Raw genomic sequence first — 20,379 nt, 5'->3', positions numbered from 1 at the left:
TCCTGACTAACCCCGTTGTGTTTTATAGCGGTGTTGCTAAATTGGGAATGGGAAATCGTTTTTTCCTCAATTTACTCTTCTCTCTAATTTCAGGATGGCAAGCTTACCAAGGAGGAGATTGTTGACAAGTATGATTTGTTTGTGGGCAGCCAGGCCACAGATTTTGGTGAGGCCTTAGTACGACATGATGAGTTCTGAGTTGCAGACAGAGGAATCCACATTTCTTCCAAAGTAATTTATTTTTACAGCCTCTGGTTTCACATGAAATTGTTTGCGCTACTGAGACTGTTATTACAAACTTTAAGACCTGAAAAGGTGTAATGAAAACCATCCCGTCCCCATTCCTCCTCCTCTTCGAGGTACTGGAGGGAACTGTGCTTCTGAGGAACAACTCTAATTAGTACACTTGTGTTTGTAGATTTACACTTTGTATTATGTATAACATGGTGTGTTTATTTTTGTATCTGTTCTCTGGTTGGGAATATGATATGAAGGATCAACATCCTCAACTCACGCTGTAGGCAAACGTTAGCCCTTCACTCTTTCTCAACCCTTGCCGTATAATTTTTGTAATTCTGACTTAACTAATTTTTTAAGCCTGAGATCAATAAGAAATGTTTAGGAGAAAGAAAAGGGAAAAAATATACCCCACAATTTTATTTAGAGAGACAGCACTGCATCTTGCCTGTTGAAAAGTGTTTCATAAGTAGTAGGGGCAACAGACTCCATTCACTTGCTCTCAGTCCAGCAACTGATCGTGGCATTATCTGGGCGAGGACAGATCCCTGTGCTGTCAGAAAGCTTGGCTCGACTTGATTTCGTTCAGTTTTTTTCTTCCCAGTAGGACTAGCTGTTTGCTAATTTTGCCAGGCACAGCTGTGGTGGGAAGGGTTAGGGCCAGTGTCTTGAAAATCAATCAAGTGAGTGTGATCTCTTACAGAGCTATACATAGAAACAGCTGGAAAACTAAGGGAAAAATACAAGTGTTTTCAGGGCATACACTTTCTTTTGGGTGTGCATCTGTTGAAGTGCTCAAGACTGTCTTGCCTGTTGAATCACTGTAAGTGCCCCATTCGGCTCCTATTTCCCCAGGTGTTCCTAGGAATTAATCATGCTTTCACTACAGTTAAAATGTACTCCTTTCCAATTATGTCATTTCATTGAAAGTGCCTTTGATGAGAGAAATGATCACCGAATGAGGGTTTTCTTGAGAAACCCTGAGATGAAATCGTTTATTTGGGCCACATTATATGAAGCTTACATCCTCCCAACGTATTGGGGATTTTTTTTTTTCCTTTTCTTCCCTTTCTCTTTCAGACAGTGGTTAAATAGCAGTATTAGTTAGGAGCTTGGTTGCAGTGTTCTTCTCTTGTGGGCTGGTTTCCAAAAACCACATGCTGCTGAATTTACCAGGGATCCTCATACCTCAGAATGCTAACCACTTACTACTAGGCCTATTTCTGTGTCAGCTGAAGAGCTTGAACTCATACTCAAAGATGAGAGGGCCTACTGAGAGGACTCTTTGGTTTGAGGACCATAGCTCAACCTTCTTGCCTTTGACCCATTGCCCCCTCTCCGCGCTGCCCCCAAAAAAGTTTATCGTGGATCAGCAGATTGCCAATCCTTGTCAAAGAGAGGGGCGTTGTAGAAAGAGCTGAAGAAGCCGCCTTCTGTTCCCAACTCACCTTTACCCATATTTTATGTAACATGAACTCTGTCTTTTTTGGTCCTTTTCCTTCAGATGGACCTCTTTTGAGAAGAATTATTATATTCCAAACCTTTTTAGCCCTCAGGTTACTAAGATAAATATATGTATATCTAACCTTTATTATTTCATATATCTTTCTGGATAATACATTCAGGTGGTGCTGGGTGATTATTATAATCTGAACCTAGGTGTATCCTTTGGTCTTCCATGATCATGTTGAAGTGGACTACTTGGCCTGGTAAAAAGCCAGACTGTAACGTAATTTGATCCTGGCCTTTGCATTGAGCTCTTGAGAGTGGATACACTCTTTTTAACCCCAGTATAGGGGAATGAAAATTCTCTGCTCTCCAGATTCCCCATTTTTATTATTCAGAAGATCAAAGATGATAACATCAACCCAGGATTAGAGAGGGCACATCATGAACAGTGCAGCAGGAGGGCCTTGCAGCTCACTAGGTACAGAGAACCCAGGCCTGATGTTAAAGTTATGCACTTAGAAAGCAAACCTTCATATGCTGAAATGGCAAGTTCTGGATGCTGGGTGCTCAGCAGCAAGCGTACTCTAACCTCTGATGACCCCGGATTATCTTTTTGGTTTCAGTCAAGCCTGAGGCTGGTGAACAGTAGCTACACACCCACATTGTGTGTTCTGTGAATGCTAGCTCTCTTGAATTTGGATACTGGTTATTTTTTATAGAGTGTAAACCAAGTTTTATATTCTATAATGCAAACAGGTACCTATCTGTTTCTAAATAAAACTGTTTACATTCATGGTGGGGTATGAGTGTGTCCTTTATTCTCTTAAGAAATGGAATTCTTGCTTAGAAAGATGGGTGCTATAAAATGTCAAGAAAAGGAAGTCTAGAAGTTTTACCATGCTTCCTCCCCATCCTAGAGAAGTTCTGCCTTCTCCCAGATTAGCTATTCCATTTTTATTTCTGAAATTTTCTGGCATCTTTCTCACTACAGCTGTAACCCTTCTTTGCTTTCCTTGGGCCATATGACTGGAGAGGAGTCCAGCTGCTCATTACATAATTATCTGATACCAAACACAAGCCATTCCTGAATGTACACACAACATTTATCTTGACTTTTATTTCAACAAGGCTCTTTTTCAGGGGGTGCAGAGGGGAAGCATAAAGTATAAAGTAAAACAGTTTTTTGAACATTTTGGTATATAGTTTATAAATGATATTAAGAGGTGCATAGACATTTTGAGAACATGAAGGGCATTAACTGTTAACTTTACTAAATAATGCAGCTTAAGACAGATATATAAGTTTAGCCAAATTCAGTGGGAGGAGCTCGAATAATTCATGCTGGCTCAGGAGCTTCTGGATATGGCTGTCCCTGCCAGAACTATTGGGTTATTGGCTGTGGTGGCATAAAGACGGTCTTTCAAACTCATATTTTTGGGCCTACTCAAGGTTTTGGTTTTTTCTTTATATCTCCCATTTCTAGGGTGTTTAATTTTGTTCTAATTCCGAATGTATCATCTCAGAACAGATCCCCCAATGAGGAAAAAAATAATTACAAAAAAGGAGATAATTTTTTTATTTTTTTAACATCTTAATTTTATTTTATATTTTTCAGTGTTCCAACATTGTTTATGCACCACACCCAGTGCGCCATGCTATATGTGCCCTGATTAATACCCACCACCAGGCTCACACATTACACCACCACCCTCCCCACCCCCGCGGAAACCCTCAGTTTATTTCTCAGAGTCTACAGTTTCTCATGCTTCGTCTCCCCCTCTGGTTTATCCCAATTTCACTTTTCCTTTCCTTCCCCTAATGTCCTCTGTGTTATTTCTTATGCTCCACAAGTAAGTGAAATGTATAATTGACTCTCTCTGCTCGACTTATTTCTCTCAGCATGATCTCTCCAGTCCTGTCCATGTTGATACAAAAGTTGGGTATTCATCCTTTCTGATGGAAACATAATACTCCATTGTATATGTGGACCATATCTTCTTTATCCATTCATCTGTTGAAGGGCATCTTGGCTCTTTCCACAGTTGGCGACTGTGGCCATTGCTGCTATGAACATTGGGGTACAGATGGCCCTTCTTTTCACTACATCTGTATCTTTCGGGTAAATAACCAGTAGTGCAATTGCAGGGTCATAGAGTAACTCTATTTTTAGCTTTGTTTTGTTTTTAAGATTTTTATTTATTTATTTGACAGAGATTATAAGGTAGGGAGAGGAGGAAGCAGGCTCCCCATCGAGCAGAGAGCCTGATGCGGGGCTCAATCCCAGGACCCTGGCACCATGACCGGAGCTGAAGGCAGAGGCTTTAACCCACTGAGCCACCCAGGTGCCCCTATTTTTAGTTTTTTGAGGAATCTCCATACTGTTTCCAAAGTGGCTGCACCAACTTGCATTTCCACCAAACCATGTTAAGAGGATTCCCCTTTCTCCACTTCCTCTCCAACACTTGTTATTTCCTTTCCTGTTAATTTTGGCCATTCCAGCTGGTGTAAAGTGGTATCTCAATGTGGTTTTGATTTGAATTTCCCTAATGTCTTATCCATACTCCTTTATAGTGGCCTCATACTTAATCAGTTCTCCAAGTGCTATGAATGATGCCACTTAGGAGTAGAAATTGAGGATTGTTGACATGGCCTTTGGAGTGACCTGAAGTAGATCCAGTTGGAACAATAGCTTTGTAGGTAGGAAAGGAGCAGTAGGAAAATGGAAAGTTGACCCCCGAATTCCCATTATTCCCTTCCCATCTTATTCTGCATTTGTTAGTTTGGTTTTTGAGAGAGAGAAGAAATTTCTCCAAATGTAAAATCCTAATTGCTGCAGATAAGCCAGTATGGCTCGTTAGTTGGGGCCAACTTGACTGGGAGAGACAGAAGAGACTTCTGTTTTCTGGGAGCTGGACATTTCAGAATCATCTGTCATGGGCTTCCCACACACCATCTCCATGATGCAGGCTCGGAACTGGAAGGAAAGGGCAGAATTGGAGCTAGCCCCTTGTGACCAGTACAGAGGAAGTGACATCAAGAAATGTGGGGGACAAAGAGATCTCTTTGTTTGTATCCCCAAAGCCTTGTGCAATGCCTTATACCCAGGATCTCCTCACCTGTTTTTTTGGGGTTTTTTTTTTTTTTTCCTTTTAAAGATTTTATTTATTAAAGAACGAGTGGAGGGAGGGGGACAGAGAGAGAGAAAAACAGACTCCATGCTGAGCATGAAGCCTGACACGGGGCTCTATCCCAGGACCCAGAGATCCTGACCTGAGCTGAAGGCAGACGCTTATCTGAATGAGCCAGCCAGGTGTCCTCTCAGGTGGTTTTGAATACAAATGCCTGCTCCTTAGAGCTATTCCTGGGTCTACATTAATAATTCCCACATATTTGGGCTCAGAGGCTTCACTGTCAGGAAACCTCCAAGAAGCACTTGCCTCATCAAAATACTCAAAAGCAAGGCCAGAGTCGGCCTGCCCACCCACCCCACCATTATTAGGGGTACTCCCAATTGGAAGGAATTGCCAGTTTTGTTCTCATCCAGAAGTTTTGAATCTGTCTTTGTGGACTGAGGAGACAAAACATCTATTAATTCTCAAAGCAGGGAGTTTTCCCCACAAGAGAAGAACTCTCCTAGATTCATCTAAGTTCGGGTTTTTATTAGCTCAGATACAGAATTTGGGATAGGAGGCCACTTGGTACCTTCAGGTGATAAGCTGTGTTAGAGATTTATGAATGCGTTGGATTCCTGTGCTTTTGCATACGCTCTTGCAAGCTGGAAGTTGGAAAGGATTTAGAGCTTCTGAAATGGAAGGACTAGGAATTTAGGAGACTGATTAATCTTAGTTTTTCAGAAAAACTTTTGCTTCACATCCTGACTCAGAGCAAACTGATTTTTATGGCTCAAGTTCTGTTTTCTCTGGATTCTATTACATTGTCTCGGTAACCACACCCATCTCCCTGTGCTTACCAAGGGCTTCCCTTGTTCACGCCTGGGAACCTTTTGAGTGGAGTCTAAGGTGCTCTGAATCAAAAGTTGTTAGAAAAGAACCATGTCTAACCAGCGGGGTTTCATGGGAGTGTAAATAGAGAGCTTTACCTGCTTATTCATGAAGCAATAGATGATAGGGTTGTAGACACAAGCACTCTTGGAGAAGAAGGCAGGAATGGTGACCAGCCGTAGGTCCACCCCGTGGTTCCGGTTGTTGATCAAGTACATGGCCATCGCAGCATAGGGCGTGTAACAGAAACAAAAGGACCCCACCATCACCACCACCATCCGGCTCACCTCCCGCTCAGCCTTCTGGGTTGAAGCAGACTCCTGTTGCTGGGCTGCAACCTGGGCAGAGCACAGAGAAACATTCTCTTCTCCCTGGCCCTCAACTCCCACATCTCCACCGTTTCCTATCAGGGGGGCATCCCCTCCAATGGCCGCTCTTCTGTCCCAGCTTCTGGCCTAGTGCCTCTTGCTCTCCTTCCCTGAGGAAGGCAGGGTGGAGACGGCTCTCTGGTCTGTGACTTTGGAAGGGATCACACGAATCTCTTGCCACACATTCCAGCCCTACTCTTCCCACCATTCCATCATACTCCCTGCCCCCACTTCCTTCTCTGCTTTTAGATAGCCCCTCTACCTGGCTGTGCACATTTCCAGATGTCTCCTGTTCTAAAGGCCTCACCCACTCTTCCTGCTCGTTTGGAGCCCCCTGACCGCCCCCCTCCCCAACCCTCACAAAAATCACTCACAGCTCGGAGGGCTCCCAGCAGCTGCGAGTAGGAGAAGCAGATGAGGGAGAGAGGCACAATGAAGCAGAAGATAAAGAGGAACCAGGTGTAGTACTCGCTGCGGTATTTGGTGCCCACGGTGTACCAGTCGGGGCCACAGGAGCACTGCAGGCCCTCAGGGATGTACCTGCAAGGGACCAAGCACTCACCCACCGGACAAGCACTTACCCACTGCGGGGCTCACCACAAGAATCAGTGGAGTGGGAGCTGAGATACTGTGCTCTCCACTTAGGGGATGCTCCAGGACTCCCTGCAGGGGCAGTTTCTGCCCTTACCAGCTGAGGCTATGGCAATTCCAACTGCAGGGTCAACGTTAGCACTTGCCTCCCAGAGCCTCGCGTACTCCACCAGCTCTTTAAAAGTGGAAGTTAGGGGCGCGTGGTGGCACAGTTAAGCATCTGACCCTTGGTTTTGGCTGGGTCTCAGGGTCGTGAGACTGAGCCCCACATCGGGCGCCACATTCAGGACAGAGTCTGCTTAAGACTCCCTCTCCCTGGGGCGCCTGGGTGGCTCAGTGGTTTAAGCCTCTGCCTTCAGCTCAGGTCATGATCTCAGGGTCCTGGGATCGAGCCCCGCGTCGGGCTCTCTGCTCATTGGGGAGCCTGCTTCCCCCTCACTCTCTGCCTGCCTCTCTGCCTACTTGTGATCTCTCTCTCTGTCAAATAAATAAATTCTTTTTTTTTAAGATTTTATTTATTTATTTGATAGAGAGATCACAAGTAGGCAGAGAGAGGGGAGAAGCAGGCTCCCCGCTGAGCTGGGAGCCCAGTGCGGGGCTCGATCCCAGGACCCTGAGATCATGACCTGGTCTAAAGGCAGAGGCTTAACCCACTGAGCCACCCAGGCGCCCCAAATAAATAAATTCTTTAAAAAAAAAAAAAAGACTCCCTCTCCCTCTGCCCCTCCCTGACCCCCGCCCTCTCTCTAAAAGAAATAAATTTTAAAAAGGTCAAAGACTAAGGTCATACCCAACTCTTTCCACCCACACCAACCTGAGTTCCTATCTCAGCACCATTGCCCTACACTCTCACCGGCTCCAGCCAAAGAAGGGTGGGATGGAGACGCCAATACCAATGGTCCAGGTAGCCAGGACCACCATCAGTGCGTGCTTGGAGCTGAAGCGGAAGTTGCCGAAGGGCTTACAGATGACCAGGTAGCGCTCAAAGGCCAGGAAGGCCAGTGACCAGCCTGTCACCAGACCTGCAGTGAAACGTGAGGGTAATTGGGGTAGACAGCCCCACCCAGCCTGGCAGGCAGAGTGGCTTACAGACGGTGGAACAAGAACGGGTAAAGAAGGGATTGGACTGATGGTTGGTGTGGAGTTTGGGACTCCGTTAAACTTCTAGCCCCGGCTGCTTTGTACCCCAATGACAAAGAGCACCAAACTCCTTTTTCCCTGGGCTCCTCTTTTAGGGGCCCACTCTAACCCAACATTCTGACCCCTGCTTCCGATCCTGAGGCAGTCCTTTGTCTCCCCCAAGTCTCCTTCCCTGGCAGTACCTGCTATAGTGCCCAGGAAGGCCTCCAAAGCACAAATATGGTGCCCAAAGATGAAGTATCCGTGACAGCTGGCGATGAAGACGCTGGACACAGAGATGCAGTAGATGAAGCCCCCCAGGGACACATTGACCAGAATATAGTTGAGTGGCTGTCGCAATTTTTTGTAGCGGAGGGTGGCCACCAGCACCGTGGCATTGAGTGGTGTCCCTGCAAAGAAGACAAAGCCCATGAAGACTGCCTGGAGGCGGAAGGCCCAGACCGGGGCAATGTGGTACTGAGGCCCATCCCATGGCCCCACCAAGGAGATGTTCTTGAACAGATAAAACTCCTCCTCCCCTGACATCTTACTCACGGGATGTCCCCCACCCTCTCTGATTCCTCTTATAGGTTACCGTCCCACCACCACTTCCCCCGCCTCCAAAGCCCCTTTCAGGCTCCCTGAATGATCAGTACTGACCCTAAGCCTCCTAAGGATGAAGTTGGAGATTAGAGATGCGCAAGCCCCCACGATAAACCTTTTGTGGCCCCAAAGCCGATTGTGTGTTCTGGGGAGGATAAAATACTGGACTCAGAATGGACAGGCAGTGCTGGGTGCTGGAACGAACAGGAGTGCGCTCACGGCAGCTGAGTGCTAAATGCGTGCTGACTCATATTTAGCAGAGATGTGTCCACTTTTTGTGTGTGTGTGTCCTTTCAATGGAACTATTGAGGGTCTGCCTTTCCGTTTGGATTCTGGCGTGACTTTATCCCTATATGTTTCTGCACCTTTCTGCTCCCTTGTGGAAGGTGCCCCCTGAGGGTGCCCTCTGAGACTACCCCTCCAGAGATCTTGGGCTCACAGCCAGCCTGGGAAGCAACCTCGGGCCACAGAAGGGCCAGGGAATGGGGAGCACCCTGGTTGGGAGCACCTCAGTGAAGGGCCTTCACTGATCAGTACAGGGGCAACGGGACAATGCTGCCGCTGTTTCTTCATGTGGAGTCTACGCAGGGATGTTTTCTGCTCAGAAACCCCCACCCCCAGCCAGGCTGAGGTTGGTTGGCTCGCTGGCCCCCCACCTTGAACTCAGCAGTGCCCAAGTCGCCACCGTGTTGCCCTGTCTGGTCTCCAGTCCTGCCCGGCTCTCACAGCCGGACTCAAAACCTGGCCTGTGCAGCCTGCCCCAGCGAGGCCAGCTCTGCCCTTAGTCCTGTAAATGTGTCCCCTGCCCCACCTCAGCGGTCCCTGAGCCCAGAGATAAAAGTGATGCACTTTAAATATAGGTATAAGGGGAAGTGAAAAGTGGCCCCTGTTGGCACCGTTGTTTGTATCCCATGAATCCCCCCACAGGAAAAAATTATAAACAAAATATGAAAAACGACTCCTGGAAAGCTTGATCAAGTACCCCAAGGCAGGGCAGCAAGGGAAAGGATCCAATTCTTGATTGAATGAAGGGAACCATCTACGTGCAAATGGATTATTTACTGAGGGCACTTCCCAGTCTAAAGGGGCAGGGGACCACTGAAACTCCAGTGGAAAGTCCCAACCTTTTCCCCCTGAAGAGTCAGAGGACAGAGTCTGGGACTCCAGAGTAGCTGAAGATGGAAAGTGGGTCCCCTGGAAGGAAGGATGCCCCAGAAGAGGAAGCCTTCAATTCCGCACACAAACTCCCCTCCAATCCTAGGCTGCCTGCCTGCTGAGCTATGCAAGGAGAAATGTCCCAGGAGCCCAGAAAAAGGTAGGAGCTGGGGCATCTGAAAGCTGAGCAGAGGTTCGGGCTGCTATCCTGGGCCACAGAGAAAGAGTCCGAGTTCGATTCCTCCAAGTTAGAGGAGCAGGGCAAACCCTTCTGGCTTTCCATCTGAAACTCCAAAAGGCCACACCTTAGGACTAATATCTATGTCCCTTGAATCCTGAGCTAGACATGGCTTCTCCTAGGTCCATCCTGAAACCTTTCCAAACAGTCCCTTCCCACCTTATTCTACCCAACCTCAGATAGAGGGCCAAGGGGCCCAAGCTGGGAGCAACTTAGCCCTAGGTAAGATGGGGCTGATGCCCAGCACTCGGCGGGTGGAAGGCGTGGGGACAGCTCCGGCCAGATAGAGCCTTACCCAAGTATAGGGTCTTACTGGTACTGACGCAGAAGACAACAGACTTTCAGAGTCAGCGAAGCCATGGAGTAGGGAGCAGGAAGACTTTGAGGATGGGGCATGGGGTAAAGGTGGAGGGTAATGATACAAAAATGGGAGAAATTTTGAGTACATTTGACATACACCGTGCCCTTTTCGGGTTTAAAGTCACTTTATTAGTTTGGGAAAGTGATAATATACAAAGACTTTACAGAAGATTATGTTAGAGAGATTTAGACCAGGATTTCTCCCCCTCCACACTAGTGATATGTTGGATCAGACAATTCTTTGCTGGGGGAGGGCATGCGGCTGTCTTGAGCATTGTAGGACGCTTAACAGCATTCCTGGTCGCTACCCATCAGATGCCAATGGCACCAGCACCGCCTCAGCTGTGAGAACCAAAATGTTTCCAGACACAAATATCCCCTGAGAGGCAAAATCACCCCCTTTTGCCCCCTCACCTCCAGCTAAGAACCACTGACTTAGGGGCGCCTAGGGGGCTCAGTGGGTTAAGCCTCTGCCTTTGGCTCAGGCGCTGATCTCAGGATCCTGGGATGGAGTCCCACATCGGGCTCTCTGCTCAGTGGGAAGCCTGCTCCCCCCTCTATCTCTGCCTGCTGCTCTGCCTACTTGTGATCTCTCACTCACTCTGTCAAAAAAATAAATAAAGTCTTAAAAAAAAAAAGAACCACTGACTTAGATTTAGACATATAAATGTCCTGAACCAAATAGAAGAAACGGTCAAGAGGGAATTTATTTTCCCAGTCATTCTCATTGTCTAGAAAAGGGGGATTTTTATAAAGACTTACTATTTTATTTTATTTTTTTTCAAAGATTCATTTATTTATTTGATAGAGAGAGATCACAAGTAGGCAGAGCAGCAGACAGAGAGAGAGGAGGAAGCAGCCTTCCCGCCTAGCAGAGAGCCCGATGCTAGGCTCGATTCCAGGACCCCGAAACCATGACCTGAGCCGAAGGCAGAGGCTTTAACCCACTGATCCACCCAGGCACCCTGATTTTATTTATTTATTTTTAAAGATTTTATTTATTTGACAGAGAGAGAGAGAGAGAGAGCACAAGCAGGGAGAGCTGCTGACAGAGGCAGAGGGAGAAGCAGGCTCCCCGCTGAGCAAGGAGCCCCATGACCACTCAATCCCAGGACCCTGAGAGCATGACCTGAGCCGAAAGTATACATTTAACCGACTGAACCACCCAGGTGCCCCTATTTTTCCATTTTAGAGAGAGAGAAAGAGAGAGAGGAGCTGGGGAGGGGCAGAGGGAGAGAGAGAATCCCAAACAAACTGTGCTCTGGGCGCAGAGCCTGACGCAGGGCTAGAGCCCCCGACCCTGAGATTATGACCTGAGCTAAAACCAAGAGTCAGATCCCCAACTGATAGAACCACCCAGGAGCCCCCCAAAAGAGGATACTTTTTGAATAGTTTCAGTGTTTTGGTTTTCCTTTTTTTCCCCTATTCTCTTCAGGAGTTCATTCATTTATACTCCTACCTTTTCCAAAAGTAATTTAAGGGAAGTTTGTGGGACTCTATGGGACACAACAAGAAGTCATGAATCAAATGTAGGAGCAAAAAGAAGAGAACAACAGCGGGGAGTTCAAAAGTCAGGAATTAAATTGAAATATGACCACACGTTCATGCTTTCTAGCTGCTAGAGTAGATTACAGGGATGTCCAGGACTGAATATTCAGAAAGTACAAAAGAATATACAGTGAAAATCAGCTTATCTCGCAACGCGGTTCCCCTCTCCCAAGACAACCAGTGTTGGCTTTCGCTGTGTTGTTGATTCGTAGGAGGTGACAGTAAACTTGAGACGTTGTGTTGTGACAATGTTAAATCTGTTGGATACAGACCCATAAGGGTTCTCCAGACAAATGAGGAGATAAGAGAAAAGGTCTACATGCTGACATGGATATGAGGAATCATCAGAGGATTTTTGCCTGACCAAAAGCCACCGTCTCTTGGGAGGAAAGGGAGGAAGCTCCGACAGCCACGATTTCCCCCAGAGAATTCCGTCTATGGCTTGTTAAGCGCAGACAATCAAGTCATTGAAGGCCCAAAGTCCCCGTGCCCACAGCAAGGCCACAGTAATTTTAGCCTGAGGGGAAAAGCGTATGGTAGGAGCCAATGGATTCCTCTCCCCAGACCCCTGCCATCCTGGAGGTGGCGGAGTGTGGGGGGGGTTTATGACTGTCTCGGTGGTGAAGAAAGGATTACTGGTGTTTAGTGGGCAGGACACTATTCCAGACAGGCCACACAAGGAAGAATGATCCTGCCTCAGATTGGAACAGCACCCCCTAGAGAGAAGCACGGGCTCTAATCCAAGCCCTGTCTCATCCCTGAAACATTCTTAGCCCCTAGGAGCCTCTCTTGGAGCCACCTCACTTCCTGGCACATTTACCAAGAGGAGCAATTTAGGGAATGCTTGCTGAGGTAATGGAATGACGTGTTGTCGACTGTGCTATTATTTATAAGGCAGTTTAGAGCTGGGGAACAGCTTCCCAAAAAAGTCTCTTTGGTTTTAGAATAGATGAGCTGTTGCCTTTGTCCCTGGCCACGATGAGTTAGCAGAACCGGTTGTCTGGTCCGGCCCTCCTGGATCGAGACCATGAAACTTTCCCAGGTACAAACGAACGCTGGCCAATCCTCTCTCTAAAGTGAAGGGCCATTCTTCCTGCCTCTCCAAGAGGGGGTTGGGCTCATTAGGAAGCCTGCTTAAAAGGATGGAAGGCAGGAGGCTTTTTTTGGGCTTATGGTTTCCACTCAGAGCCAAGAGACGAGGATCAACCCAAATATTTGTTGCCACGAGTGATTTTTTTGTGTACTCCCCTGAGACGTTTCTTTCACATACTCACTCACTCATTCATTCCACAGACATTTGCTAAGTGATGTCTACACTAATGGTTGTCCTGGGAAGATGAGATTAATTTGGTGAAGTGATTACACAGAGCCCAGCGCATAGGAACGCTTGGGAACCTCTTGTCAGCAGGACTGCTAAGTGCCAGACACGAGGCTAGACCCCAAAGACCAGCAAGACAGGGCTCTGCCTTCTGCGGCCAAGCAGGGCCCGGGGCTAGTAGGTGGGGAGGTGAAGTGATGGTTATGGTACAATCAAGAATGAAAGACAGAACCTGGCAGGGCCCACTGGGTTCGCCCACAAGACCCCAGTTTCTGAACCTCCCCCTCACTTTCGCTGGGAAACTCCCAGCCAGAAGGAACCCACCCAAGCCACACTTAGCCTGTTGGCAGGTTTTTTCCCTGCAGCCTCCTGGGCAGGATGAGCAGGGCAGGCTGGGGTGTGGGAGGGAGTGTGAGTATTTACAGGATGTATTCCCATCTCTAGTTTTCTAGAAAGTCTGGGCAGCAGTGTCTACTGTGTTTAAAACAGCCTTCGGATTTAGATAAATGTGCCTCTTGTAAGCCAAATGCAGATTGATTTCCTATTCTTATGATGGGGACAGGACCTGTCTCACACAGTTGTTATAAGTGTAGATAAGATCTGCAGAGCAAGGGCACCTGGGTGGCTCAGTTGATTAAGCCTCTGCCTTTGGCTCAGGTCATGATCCTGGGGTCCTGGGATTGAGACCTGCATCAGGCTCTCCGCCTGTTTCTCTCTCTCCCCTTCTCTCTCTCTCTGCCTGAAATAAATAAATGAAGCCTTAAAAAAATCAGCAAAGCACAGAACTCACCGCCCAGCCCATATTAAGCATTAAAGAACAACTCTCCTCCTAATGAGTATTTCCCCCCATCCTCCTCTCCTTTGTACAGCATCTTATAATTTGCAGACCGCCTTCATGGACATCATCGCGCCTGTTCCTCAAATAACCCTGCAAGGCACACAGGGCAAGTCGGCAAATGTCTTCCAGTCAAGGTGATCTGGGTCAGGCTTCTCCTTCCTCATCCAGGAGGCTGATGATGTAGAGGATTTATTTTCTGGTGGTCTGATCATGAGGAAAGAAAGAAGCGTTGTTCTTCACAGGGTACGGGCTCCCTCTGACCTGGGGCTCGCTGGGAAAGTAGAGGTTGCTGGACCCTGGATTCTTCTCTGCCTTTTCTCACCAGCAACCCCACCAAAGTCCACGTGGTAGCCCCGGGGAAGAACCGGCTGGTCCTGGGGAGGGGACCCTGCCTGGAGCTGGTGCATGGCTCCACCGTGGGCCAGGGAGCGCTGGAGAGAGCCAGGAGAGAGGCAAAGCCTGCTGGAGTGCAGCCGGCCTGGGCTGGTTGCCAGCCTGGGAGAACATTCCACCTCTAAGAACCACAAACCGAGCCTGCTGCTGATGTGGCAGGGAAGGCACATCTGGCCAGGGATACTCATCAGTGGCTCGTTGGTCTAGGGGTATGATTCTCGCTTAGGGTGCGAGAGGTCCCAGGTTCAAATCCCGGACGAGCCCTTGTTTTCCTGATTTCTTTTTCCTGCACCCAACATACGGTGCCTGCCCCTTTTAGGGTTGAGGCATAAAGACGGCCTAGTGGTGAGTGGACAAAGGACCCTAAGGACAAGCTGCCAGTCATTCTCCCCATTAGCCATGGCCCACATATACCCCATTATTTCCTCTGAGGCCAAATGGGGAGGGAGGCGACTGGCATCAGGAGCTGAGCTAGAGAAGGTAAGAGTCAAAGAGTTGTATTGTGTTGGGCAAAAAGACCCTTTTGGAGGGCCTCAGATGAAGGGTAAATAATCAGGACAATTTGGGAGGTGGGTCTGAGCCCAAGATCAAGAAAAGACAAGCTCCTTGTATAAAACTCAAGCTATGAAATGCACTGGATTTGAAGTCCAAAAGGTAGGATTAAAGTTACAATTTTGAGTCTCAGTTTTCCCATTGGTAAAATGGGGACAGTAATACTTTTTTCTTAGAGTTCTTGGGAGGATTAAAGCAGAAATTGTATGTGAAAACCCTTTGCAAACTATAATGCACCTTATAGACATAGGGATTATTTGAAATAATGCTAAAGATAAAGTAAATGTAGGGGCGCCTGGGTGGCTCAGTGGGTTAAAGCCTCTGCCTTTGGCTCAGGTCATGCTCTCAGGATCCTGGGATCATGCCCCACATCGGGCTCTCTGCTCAGCAGGGAGCCTGCTTCCACCTGTCTCTCTGCCTACTTGTGATCTCTGTCTGTCAAATAAATAAATTTAAAAAAATCTTTAAAAAAATGATAAAGTAAATGTAGAGACCAACTTCTGGAAACACAACAGACTAAACTAATGTAGTTCTCTCCTCACCCAGTGTCCCTAAAACACACACACAGAAAGGTTGAATACAATAGGATTTAAAAATTAGTATCAGAGTGCCTGACTGACTGGCTCAGTTGGTAGAACATGTGACTCTTGATCTCAGGGTTGTGAGTCCAAGCCTCACATTGGGTGTAGAGATTACTTAAAAAATTAAAAGAAAAAAAGAGCATTAAAACAAAATTAGTATTTGGATAGGACAAAAATAATTCTTAAAAAAAAAAAGAAATTCAATGGGTGGCTCAGTTGGTTAAGCATCTAACTCTCAATCTCAGCTCAGATCTTGATCTCAGGATCATGAGTTCAAGCCTCACATTGGGCTCCATGCTGGGCATGGAGCCTACTTGAAATAAAAATAAGAAAGAAATTCCCAGATATCAGAATTAAAGAAGGAATACAAAGCCAAGGAAAAGAGAAGTAGGGGACTCCTGGGTGGCTCAGTCGGTTGAGTGACTAACTCTTGATTTCAGCTCAGGTCATGATTTCAGTGTTGTGGGACCAAGCCCCGAGTGGGGCTCTGTGCTTAGTGTGGAGTCTGCTCTAGATTCTCTCTCTCTCCCTCTCCTCTGCTCCTCCCTCCACTTATGCTTCCTCTCTCTCTCTTTCTCTCTCTCTCTAAAAATAAATAAAATCTTAAAAAAAAAAAAACAAAAGAGAAGAGAAGAGGAAGCTGTCACAGTGGCCCATGGTAGGTTTCAGAAACAAATATAAACCCAGGGACCTGGAGTTGTGTTTTAGTGCTTCTAGTTATAAGACACATTACTTCAGCCCACCAGAGATGAGAAGCTGGGTTTGAACCCCCTACACAAAGCTTAGAACATCAAAGATCTACTTTGTCCATGGAAAAAAGATGAAAAATAATGCACACCAGTCCAAGGAACCAACAAAAAGGAATAGAAACACAAGTCATCCCAGAAATTAACGTCTTGGATTGGATTTAAGTTATCTATATGACACTTAATCTCCAAGCAGAGAAATTAAATTTAAACTTGGTTCAGTACCCTTGGAATACCATATAGCCCCACAGAAGCAAGAAAGATCTCTGTCATTGAGACACCTGGGGGGGCTCGGTTGGTTAAGCAGCAGACTCTTGATTTCAGCTCAGGTCATGATCTCAGGGTCCTGGGATAGAGCCCTGCACTTGGCTCCATGCTCAATGGGGAGCCTGATTGAGGATTGTATCTCTCCCTCTGCTCCTCCTCCTGCTCTCGCTTGCTCTTTCTCTAAAATAAATAAATAAATCCTTTTCTTTTTTAAAAAATTAAAAAAGAAGAAAAGCACTCTGTTGCAATGTTTCATAACATAGGGCACTGGAACTCTCACTGAAGAAACAAACACCTACTGAAGAAGAGTTCACAATAAAATATCAAACTAGACAAGGAAGCAATCCACCATAAGGAAGAGTCAGCAACATAAGGGAACAACATGAAAAACACTATATAGTAAGTGTACTTATATACTTACCATAATGAAATATATAATGAAATATACTAACAATAATGAAAATGTTGCACTGTTAAAAAAAAAAAGCGCACCTTATTTAGGAAAAAAAAATAAAACATGAGGAAAGACACACCATTGAAATTAGACTCAATGATGCATTAAAAAGTAAACTAGACCCAGCTCGTAAGAGAATTAGTGAATGGGAAGATAGAGCTGGTGAAATCACTCAAAATATGGACAGGGGAAAGTGCTGAGATATGAAATATCGAAGAATAGTTAAAAGATACTAGGGAAAGCATAAGACAGCATTAGCAACAAAAGACTATAAAAAGAGAATATCTTCCAAAGGCCAAGAGAAGGCCGTCAACCTAAAATTCTATACCCATTACATTTCTATTTAAATTGTATGAAATAAAGACATTTGAGAATGTTCATCAAAGACTTTCACTGAAATGCTGCTAAAATATACACTTCATAAGAAGGGAACAAATAAGGAAGGAGTGAAATGCAAGAAGTAATGGTGAGCAGAGAAATTTATAAATACATTAGCGACTTTAAATGAGCCCTGAAAGCTACTGTTAGTGGAACGTAAATTGGTCCAACTGCTTTATGGAGCCATTTGGTAAAAATCAGTAAAGTTTAAGGTGCACATATTCTATGACCCAGAAATTCTACTTCTCAGTATCTACACGAGAAGTGCTTATGTATATGCCAGAGACACAGGCACAGCACTAACCACTAAAACATTGTTTTCTTTTTATTTATTTATTTAGTTAGTTGTTTGTTTATTTGAGAGAGAGAGCACCTGCAAGTGGGGCCGGGGAGGGGCAGAAGGAGAAGGAGAGAAGCAGCCTCCCCACTGAGGGCCAGGCAGGAGCCCATGTGGGCCAATCTCGCAACCCTGAGATCAAGAGCTGAGCTGAAATCAATATCAACCGAGCCACCTGGGCACCTCTGAGGTGTTGTTTTCTAACACAGAAAAACTGGAAACAGCCTGGATGCCCATTAGCAGAAGAACAAATAAATTGTGATATATTCAAACACTGAAATAACATTCAGCAGTTAAAATTCATTAATTAGAGCTAAATGAAATACAGATATATGCTTAAAAAGAATGTTGAGAGAAGAGGAAAGTTTGCAGGATGTTTATTTATTTTGAAGTTATCTCTAGGCCCAAAGTGGGGCTCAAATTCTGGACCCGGAGATCAAGGGTCGCATGACCTACCAACTGAGGCAGCCAGGAGCCCCCAGAGAGCTTTTTTAAAACACACGAATCAATATTTTGTTGTTTGTGGATACAAACATATAAAGTAAAACTGTAAAACCATAAATAGAGGGGCTATCTCTGAATCAAATATGGCAAAAGGAACAGTTGTTAGATTTCAGTGGTGAGTACATGGCTATTTGTTGTTATATTCTGTACTGTGCTTTTCTGCCTGTTTGAAATATTCAGTTTCTTTTTTTTTCTTTTTAATGGGCCTTTCTAAATAAGGGTAAAGGGGGATAAATGGCTGCATTGATCCTCAGAGGGGATGATCTGATGGGATGGGATTAGGGGGAGGCTGAGTCCAGAGTACAGGGATTACAAGGATTAATTCAGATCATCCTCCCTAAACTGATTACCTGGCTGGCATCCCCACCACTCCAGGGCCCTTCACATATGCATCCCTGGACCACAGTCCCCTTCCGCCCATGCCAGCTAAGCCTTTACCTCCTGCCTCCTAACTTCACCCCCACCCTCAACCCAGTACTGATATGGCTGGGATTTGCCCAAATTTGGGTCCCGAAAACAGACTGGTTCAGGTCTCTCCTGAATGCTCCCCAAATCAAGGGTGAATGGTGACCTGCATCCCAGGAGCCAAGAAGAGATTAGTCCTAATACTCAGGATCAGAACTCCCTGAGGAAAGCCTAGATCACGAGATGTCATAGTGCACAACTTCCTCCCCTGCCCCTCCCTCCACGAACGAAGAAGTCGACAGTCAAGGTCAACTGTTAACTGTAGCTTGCTGGCTGAGCCAGGACTACAGTGGGCTGTGCTGGGGCAGAGCAAACAGCCACTGGGCTTCCAGCCTTCCAGCGTGTCAGTCTCCAGAGCTCTATGCCGCCATCTTGACACCCTGCCACCCCCATGCCAGCCATGTTTGAACAGTCCTGATATCCACAGCAGACTCCCTGAATGGGGTTTTTGTGGGCTTGTTCAACAGCCTTTCCCCACACCTGGATCACCATGACCACAGAATCTGGGGTGTAATCCTGTTCTGAGGAGCAAATGAAACCCTCTTGATCTGAGCTCCTCATTTCTCAGGGCACCAAGCTGGGGGTTTGAGAGGGAGGAAAAAAAAGAGGTGGGGGGGGGAGGGAGACACTTATAGGGCAACATTATGCTTAATAGGTCACTTTTAACTCCATGTGAAATCATATATTGAATGTTAAGACAGCATTCACTGGGTAGTTGAGAGATTTACCTTTCTCATTCATTGTGTCAGATACTTCATCAGATGCTGGAGATACAAAAATGACTAAAGTACTTCCCAATCTTCCTGAAGTTGGGCAGACACAAGAGTATACATACACCTGACCTTGACACCTGAAAGTGACAGGGGCTGCCCTAAAAGGAAGGATGGGAGGGGCACAGCTGGCCTCTACTGGTCTAAGGGTGGGCATCAGGGAAGGCTGCTAAGGGTGACTCCCCAGGGATGGCTGGAGAATAAGTAGAGATGTCCCCCCCAAAAAAGGGCCTCTTTCCTGAAGAATATGGAGGGCTCGTCCATAACCTGGTGAGTGGATATGGAAGGAAAGGAATTGGTGTGTGTCCCTGGCTCAAGCATCTCCTAATACATTTCTGGATGTGTTGGGACTGCCTGGTTCTCGAGTGTACTCACTTGTTTACTGGCTGAGACCTGGAGAGACCTGAGAACAATTGCCTCAGAACAACTGCCTCCTTAAGATCGCGCTCACCAGGTAGATGATGTTCCCTGAATGAATGACTAAGTGAAATAAGCCCTCTGGGTTTCCACATCTCCTTCGTGTGAGAGCGAAAATCAGTAGTGCTACAGAGGCAGGGTGAGTAGGGGTGGTGGCTGGAAGCTCAGAGGGTGTGGGGCCGGGTGGGAAGGCAGAGCGGTGGAGAGAAGAGGTCTTCAGGCAGCGAGGAGTGCGTGGGGCCAAGGAGCGGCCCTCCTGAGAGAGTCCCTGGTTCTGGCTTGGTGGGGGCGCGAGGGAAGCAGAGAGATCTAGGCCCTGCAGTTCACGGATCTTCGCCTTGACTTCCCTTCTCCTGCCTTCACGCAGTCCTGGGACGCAAGAAGCCACCGCACAGGAATGGGGCTTGGTGGCCTGGGGTCCGCGTCCATTGCGGAGGTGGAGGACTCGGGTCCTGCTTGGTGGGCGTGTGTCTGAGCGTTTGGAGGAAACAGGACCAAAGGATTCGTCCTGCTCTGTCCTCCTCCTCCCCCATCGCTGCGCGGGACGGGGCTCTGATAGCGGCGAGGGGTCCCCCGAGCGCAGCCAACTAGGGGCAGGACCCTTCGCCAGAACCAGGGGATCTTGTGGCCACTCCTGGGGCAACCTCAAGCCCCGAGTAGCTCCCGTCCGCTCCCCCTCTCCCACGCCCG

At 46.9% G+C, this 20,379-nt stretch overlaps 2 protein-coding genes and 1 non-coding gene across 4 annotated transcripts in view; 2 read left to right on the top strand and 1 right to left on the bottom strand.

Moving 5' to 3' along the window:
- Positions 1 to 2,487, top strand: part of CALU (calumenin) — a 29,710-nt gene extending 27,223 nt beyond the window's left edge. For both annotated transcript variants that reach the window (XM_046021056.1, XM_046021055.1), the window contains exon 7: positions 94 to 2,487. In XM_046021056.1, the coding sequence (XP_045877012.1) occupies positions 94 to 198 (105 nt within the window). In that variant the 3' untranslated portion in view covers positions 199 to 2,487. The remainder of the gene's footprint in view (positions 1 to 93) is intronic.
- A 2,053-nt stretch (positions 2,488 to 4,540) lies between these two features.
- OPN1SW (opsin 1, short wave sensitive) lies at positions 4,541 to 8,314 on the bottom strand. Its single transcript, XM_046021038.1, has 5 exons — positions 7,969 to 8,314; positions 7,500 to 7,668; positions 6,430 to 6,595; positions 5,786 to 6,025; positions 4,541 to 4,660 (listed from the first exon to the last, which is right to left on the bottom strand). The coding sequence occupies exons 1-5, from the start codon at positions 8,309 to 8,311 to the stop codon at positions 4,541 to 4,543; spliced, it is 1,038 nt and encodes a 345-aa protein (XP_045876994.1). The 5' UTR covers positions 8,312 to 8,314.
- A 6,096-nt stretch (positions 8,315 to 14,410) lies between these two features.
- TRNAP-AGG lies at positions 14,411 to 14,482 on the top strand. Its single transcript has one exon. It is a non-coding gene; the product is annotated as a tRNA-Pro (tRNA).
- The last annotated feature ends 5,897 nt before the right edge of the window (positions 14,483 to 20,379 follow it).

The sequence above is a fragment of the Meles meles genome, chromosome 10 (genome assembly GCF_922984935.1).
Source record: "Meles meles chromosome 10, mMelMel3.1 paternal haplotype, whole genome shotgun sequence".
In the NCBI taxonomy this organism is placed as follows: Eukaryota; Metazoa; Chordata; class Mammalia; order Carnivora; family Mustelidae; genus Meles; species Meles meles.
The sequence above is the reverse complement of the archived record's forward strand: the minus strand, read 5'-3'. Positions and strand labels throughout refer to the sequence as shown.

What these genes read in the sequence shown, in the direction of transcription:
- OPN1SW (XM_046021038.1), bottom strand. Translation starts at nt 8,311, where the DNA reads ATGTCAGGGGAGGAGGAGTTTTATCTGTTCAAGAACATCTCCTTGGTG. An exon ending in CCCTTCTTTGGCTGGAGCCG is followed by an intron (nt 6,596 to 7,499) that starts GTGAGAGTGTAG and finishes GGTCCCTTGCAG; the next exon opens with GTACATCCCTGAGGGCCTGC. An exon ending in ATTGCTTCATGAATAAGCAG is followed by an intron (nt 4,661 to 5,785) that starts GTAAAGCTCTCT and finishes CTTTCCTTCCAG; the next exon opens with TTCCGAGCCTGCATCATGGA.